This window comes from Pygoscelis adeliae, unplaced genomic scaffold (genome assembly GCF_000699105.1).
Source record: "Pygoscelis adeliae isolate BGI_AS28 unplaced genomic scaffold, ASM69910v1 Scaffold108, whole genome shotgun sequence".
In the NCBI taxonomy this organism is placed as follows: domain Eukaryota; kingdom Metazoa; phylum Chordata; class Aves; order Sphenisciformes; family Spheniscidae; genus Pygoscelis; species Pygoscelis adeliae.
This window is the reverse complement of record NW_008825498.1, coordinates 2,748,859-2,755,655: the sequence shown is the minus strand read 5'-3', so window position 1 is coordinate 2,755,655 and position 6,797 is coordinate 2,748,859. Positions and strand designations below refer to the sequence as shown.

The window sequence follows — 6,797 nt, the reverse complement described above, 5'->3', positions numbered from 1 at the left end:
CTGGCCACTGACATAAAGGCCAACCCCCCCTCCTTGTCTCCCCTGCCTGCCCTTCCTAAAGAGCCTGTATCCCTCTATCCCAACACTCCAACCGTAGGAGCCATCCCACCATGTTTCCATGATGCCAATAAGGTCGTAGCCCTGCAGGCGTGCGCACGTCTCTGACTCCTCTTGTTTATTCCCCATGCTACGTGCGTTTGCATAGAGGCATTTAAGTTGGGCCCCCGATGAAGCTGCCTTACTGGCTGGGGGTCCTTTGTGCTGCTCTTCAGGCTCTCTCCTGCTGACCTGTGTTCCTTCTCCAGGCTCTGGGCATCTGTTGCTGGCCCTGGCATCAAACTGGTAGGAGTGGGATGGATTGAGGTTCCCCTCCCCTGGCATCACTAGCTTAAAGCCCTCTTCACCAGCTTGGCAAGCCTATGACCAAAGATGCTCTTCCGCCTGGTGGTTTTAAAAGCACTGTTAAAATCCAGTCATCGCTACAGGAAAATTTGATTTTAAGTTTATAAGCTTATACAAAACCTTAATTCAGTTTTTCCCCAACCGTTCTATAAACCAGTATATCTTATGAAGGATTTGCTATGCAAACACATAACATTTTTTTAATGGATTTAAATAGGACTAGATAGTATTTTCAATGAAAAAAATTTTCATAACTAATGAATTTAAAACTTATTTATTATGTAATCTTTAATGTGCCCATTGTCCCGGTATCTTGCATTTTAGCTTATTTTGCTATTGTGCTCACTAGAGTTGTGCCAAATGTGTCAGATAAACTGGAGGCACCTTCAGCATCCCTGGAACAGTGTACATTGCTTCCTATTTTCGTTCCTTTGTGTTTCTTCCAAGCTGCTCTCTCACTTTCTGATCGTCTTTCATATCAAAAGATCAAAAGCGGTTTGCTGCATTCTTGGAATGAATGACAGGGTTTCATCTTCAGACAAGCTCTACTATCCATGCTTCTGCACCGTTTTTTGACATGTGGCCAGCTTTTGATCACATTGCTTAAAGTTGAAAAAGTTGGTGACTTGCAGAAAAGAGACCTGAGATAAACAGCAACTGAAATTGTATGTCACAGCAGTATTATCATACTACTCAAAGCATTTGTAGCATTGTTAAGGAACACTTTACAGGAGGTATGTGCCAGTTAACTCCTGAGGAAAAGTAGAGCCCCCAGCATGAGTTCAGAGGGTGATAATTTCTGTTGAGTTGGAGCGTGACTGGTGGAGGGGGGAGATGTGTATGTGCTAGAGTTAATGGTGGTCTAAGGAAGCTAGTCTCAAACTGCCTTGTTGGCAGTGGTTCTCAACCTTCTTGACTTACAAGTCCCTGTATGCTTTGCTTGAAAAGTGCACATGTGTAATCACTTATCCATACTGACAGTTACAAGTTTATTGACTTTTTGTTTGATTATTCTGAGGGAGGAGTTTTGCTTGTAAGTAACTTTTCCATCAGCAGCATATCTTCAGGGATCCCAGAGATAGCTGTTCGATAAATTTAGTGCAAATAAATTTTTAGCAGGAAGTGCTACTTCATGAGTATTTTATCTCAAAAGACTAAAGTTAAGTGTTCTGAGTACCCTGTTAAATTGCCTTCCTTTTCTTATCTGCAAGTGAGTTTTTGTGGATTTCTGCTTTTCAATTTGCCTATAGAGCTACCACGTTTGTATACAAAATTAGGGTACTAAGTTCAGAAAAGGTAGTCCAAGTACTTACATAGGGCTGGACAAAATGCCTTTATGTGCCAATGGCATCACTGTTGTAAAATTGTTTTTAAATTATCATTCTTAATGCTGTGGGGTCTTTTCTCTTGGAGGCTTGTGTATTCTGTATTGATAAAACACAGGTTGCAATCTGACGTGCTATTTATTTTCCCATGGTCTTTTGAGGATGTCTGATTTTTGCATCTGTGAGAGTGCTCTTCAGCAGTCTATCTTGCAGGATTTGCAATCACTTCTGTTCATTTAAATACCATTTACAGCTGGAAATAATTGTTTCCTTTAAGCTCACTTGGGACTCTCTCAGCTATAAATCTGTAAACTGTTGTCCAGTTACTGCTTTGAGTATGTTTATTGTAGACTAAGCAGTTTGCTACTTCTTAAAGTTAAGATATTGGGAACATTATACTGTATACACTGAATACTTTGCAACATAGTGTAAAATTATTTGTTTTAATTTCAATTGTTTAGAAAAAATTATGCATTATACATATTGCTTCTCTTGCTATTGTTTAAAGATTTACAATGTTGTACCCCCAGAATAAAATAGCCTTCAGGTTGCCGTTTTCAGCTGCTTTAGCTTTTTTGTGACCTTGAAATGTCTACCTCTGTGTCTCAGGATGTGTACTTGAATATTACCTAATGATTTTGTGTGATTTGAACATAGTTTGTGTCATTCTTCCAAATATCTTATAATTGTTCTTCATAAAGTGAATTTATTGTGCACTAACTTGGAAATAAATTCTGCAACACAGAAAACAGAACCTGAGCCAAAATCTTTACTGCTGCAAGATGTCATGAAAAAAGTTGGTGACTTGCAGAAAAGAGACTTGAGATAAACAGCAACGAAAATGTCATGTTTAGCAGTCTTTACTCAGAAAACATTCATAACATTGTCAAAGCAGAGTTTACAGTCTCTGAGTTGTTTGCTACAAATTTCCAGCCAAGAAAGAAAAGCTGGAGGAGCTTACTTCTAAGTGATCAGGTCTCACATTCCCGTACAGCCAGTGTATGTAGAATTGCATTGTTTGAACAGCACTGGTGGCTGACTGCGATGTGCTGTAATTGAGGCAGATCTCCAGACTTGAGAGAGCCTACAAAGGCACAGTTGAGGAGAAGCGAGGAAGAGGAAGATGGTATGAAAGCAGAATTGCCAGGCTGAAGACGTTCGTTTGGGGAGTCCCAGAGCAACTGCCTTTCCAGCCATTTTTTGTTAACCCAGTCTTTATCTGAACAGATAATTACACTAGTTTTCTTTCTCAAACCTATGGAAATCTAAACCTACCTTTTTCTTCTTATCAATGTTGGTTTACCAGTGGTCTTCTAAAACAGTTTATCACATGGGCTTCCACCCCCAAGTGCATGTCTTTCCTGCTTGGGAATCTTCTGTTGCAACCATTACCTGGTCTTTGATAGTTGTTTACTCTGGCTTCTTTCTCCCGTTTTTCTCAGGGAGATTGTTGATTTTTTTTTTTTTTTTTTTTTTGGGGCAGGTCAGTGACACGTAATGTCATCTCTCCTCAGCTCCTTTAGTAGAAAGTATTGTGATTCAGACTAACGTGGAAATTTTTTTAAACTACTGGTCTGCCAAAGGACTTATACCAAAGCATTCAGGGCATACTCTTACATTTTGTTCTGTTTTGCTAAGTTGCAGAGGATGTCGGGTTAGCTGCAGAGAAGTATTAACGAATGTTAATAAGTGTGTCTGTGTGTGAGAGGGGGGAGATGAGCTCTTAAACATCTGCAGCAATATACTAAGTGAACATAAGATCTGAGCCCTTGTTTCTTCTGTTACCGTGATACTTAACCACCATGAAGTTTTTCTTCTTTCTGTAGGACCCCATGAGGAAAAATGGTGGTGTCATGCGTTTCTCATGGCATTTTCTATATGGACAACAGTTTTGAGTAGTGTGGTATTTACTATTCTAATTTTTGAAATGAATTCATGTTGTTCCTAGTTTGCTGGGTCCAGCTCGTTGGATAGAAACTCTGGAGTGTCCTTCTTTAATCTTATCTAGAATTGGAGAAGAAGAGATCTGTAAGAGCTTGGTACTTCAGAATAAAGATTCAGGCTAAATGATGCCTTACTTAAGCTGCTACTTGATAACACAGGTGATGTCTTACCAGAATTTCCCTTTTACTCACTGGTGGTTTTATCTAATAGTCTGCTTTTTAAGAAAAGAGAACCTGTTTTCCAGTTACAAAGATTATTCTGCTCTGATATTGCCTGTTTTATCTACCGCATTAAACCAAATACCCCTTTAAAAAAGTAGTAGTAGTAGTCCAGGAATTGCAGTGATGGTCTGACCAGTGTTACTTTCAAAACCTTTCTGTATTAGCTCATACATTCATGTGTATTTTAAACTGGCATGATCTTGCTGCATAATGGAGCTTCCCTTTTGATGCTCTTTTTCTTCCTAATTTATTAATGTTTGCAATAATTATTAAATAAGCCGACTGCCTTCTATACTGTGGTTTGATGATATGCTGTCTTTGGCAGCTCTACTGACTTTAAGGGGTTCCTGACTCCAAGCAGAACGTTATTTGTGCGAAGAGAAGTGCTTATAGTACTGAGCTGTGAATGGGATCGAGGATCCTGCTTAGGCGTTTCTTTCCAAGGTGGTGTTTTTAAACTGGGTGAGTTCTATCAGTTCAGGTCAAAAAGTGGCTCCACGTACATTTCATGGTTCACCTGAGCTGATAGGCAGTAGTACTGTTAAAGGAACAAGTGCCTAGTGAGAGGCAGCAGAAGTTTCTTGGGTTAGTATTGCTGCCCAAGCCAGCATGTTGTTAAACCTTGGCCTCTGTTTCCTCCTACAAAAAGGTTTAGTCTCATCTGGTGTTCTGAAAATAGGCAGCCTCATTTCGAACAATCGAGAAGTAAAACGTCTGTGTTAACGTTCTTATTTCTGATTCCAGTGTTGTTTTTTTCTTTGTTTGCCCTAATTAAGATGGGATAAGAAACTTCTTGATGTTTTTTGCTGCCTAAATCATAAAGCAGTGGTTTCCAGCACTTTAATAGCTGTGTGGGCTGCCTGTGCTACTCTGCCAATGGAATTCAGTAGTGTGCAATAGCCCTATTCCTGCCCATGGGCCTGCTTTGCAGTTGCACAGCTGTAGGACCCCCTGTCTTCCTTGCAGGGGCTGGGTGGCCAGGACTTACGAGCTGCCAAAACAGTTCCCAAGCTGACTTTCAATTGCTGACTTTCCTATGGAAACCTCCCTGTTATAATATAATTGTGTAAATTGTCCCACAGGTTTTATAAACGCATAGGAGAAGTCCCATGTCCTTTCCTTTCAGTTCATATTCAAATTGGTAAGTGATGTACAGTAATCTTCACAGCTCCATAAGATGACTTACTGTAAGAAGGATGCAAAGAACTAAGAAATGTCCAAGCATTAGGAATCAGTTATTTCAATATTTCAAGCCATTTCTTAGTACGTAGTGACTCTTGATGTATCAGAAGCGTCATGTAATACCGATGTGAAATAAATCACTAACGATACTTGTAGCAAGGGAAAAACACGGGAAACTTTCCTTTAGAAGGGTATTCTACGGACTCTTGTGTGGCAGGTTCTTTTAAAGAACTGAGGAAACCCCAAGTGCATATATTGGCATAATGAAGGTGATTTACTTTTTTCTTTTTTGGGAGTAATTTGAAACAAACTAATACATTTTACAAGATATGGCTCCAGTTTTGCAGTGAACTGTTTGCTGTTCTCCTCCTTCCCTCCCTCCACCTTTCCTTCTCACTAATGTTAGTGTCAGCACAGATGGAAGGGTCCACCTGCATGGATTTTATTGCAGAATCTGTATCTATGTGTAAGTATATGATTGTTTTCCTTAAAATATTTTATGAACACAGGGACTTTATGCCACAGAGAAAGTGTCAGGGAATGGTTAGACTCTTTCTTAGAACAATTAGGTCAATAGCAGTTATTTATGTAGAGTTTTTTTATTTCATCATAACTTACAACTCCCTCTTCTTTTTCCAGGTGGATGCACGGAGCATACCAGTGTTAGCAAAATGGCAAAATTCTTATAGCATTAAGGTTGTACTTCAAGAGCTAAGACGTCTAATGATGTCCAAAGAAAATATGAAGCTTCCACAACCTCCAGAGGGACAAACTTACAACAATTAATTTTAGCTGATTCTCAAACTTCTGTCTTAAAACAACAACCTTCTACTCATGTTAATGTCTTGATTAAATCTCACAATGCAAACACCCACACATTAAAAGAATTTCAGCTGGTATACATGACCTGGACATTTGTAAGAATATATATATTATATGTATGCCCAATATGTTTTCAGGCACTATGGGAGAAAAAGGCAGCACAATTATTTTTTTTTCTCTTATCGAGCACTGTCATTTAAGCATAAGCCTGAAATAGCCTAAAATTGGAATTCAGGTTTTACAAGATGAAAGTATGACAGAAAGTGTCAGATTGCTGTGGAATAATATATGTTTCTGAAAATAATCCCTTGAGAAGGCAAAATATAAATGGCATGCTTTATCCATCTTGCTTAGTAAAAGAGCTGCAGTTAAATTTGTTTTAAAGTAGCAGGTACAGTGAATACTGTTGCTCATCTTGTTTAATTTTGCAGGGGTGTGGGTGCCGACTACTAGTAGTGTCACAAAGTATGTTCAGGATTGTTTTGATACCTGTATTTATAAAATGGGGGGATTAATTTCTGTTAAGCAGCTCCTGTGTGTTACATGTATCGGACATGGCAAATATTTGTTTACAGTCTTTGTTCTAATAAACCATGCATTTAAGTTTTAGTGAAACAAAGGAAATGTATGGATATGTGATTGAGATTAAAGTTAGTCTTAAAATGTAAATAAAATGTGGAAAGTGTCTGAGGCTGTGCCATTTCTATAATAGTGATGTAATATATGTACAGTAACTTGCAGAAGTAGTGGAAAGCCAAACATAATATTGCTGCTGGTTTTACATGCACCTTTTATTCTTACCACTTTTGTATGCTTAGTTTACTTGAGAGATCAAGGTATTCCGTTTGTTGCAGAGGAGTATGTTCCGTCATCTGTAGTACCACTTCTTTAGACAAGCTTG

At 38.8% G+C, this 6,797-nt stretch overlaps 1 protein-coding gene across 1 annotated transcript in view; it reads left to right on the top strand.

The window, feature by feature from the left end:
• The window catches only part of UBE2V2 (ubiquitin-conjugating enzyme E2 variant 2), a 31,960-nt gene extending 25,377 nt beyond the window's left edge, over nt 1-6,583 (top strand). Inside the window, exon 4 of the mRNA XM_009331402.1 lies at nt 5,714-6,583. Within this exon, the coding sequence (XP_009329677.1) occupies nt 5,714-5,860 (147 nt within the window). The 3' untranslated portion in view covers nt 5,861-6,583. The remainder of the gene's footprint in view (nt 1-5,713) is intronic.
• The last annotated feature ends 214 nt before the right edge of the window (nt 6,584-6,797 follow it).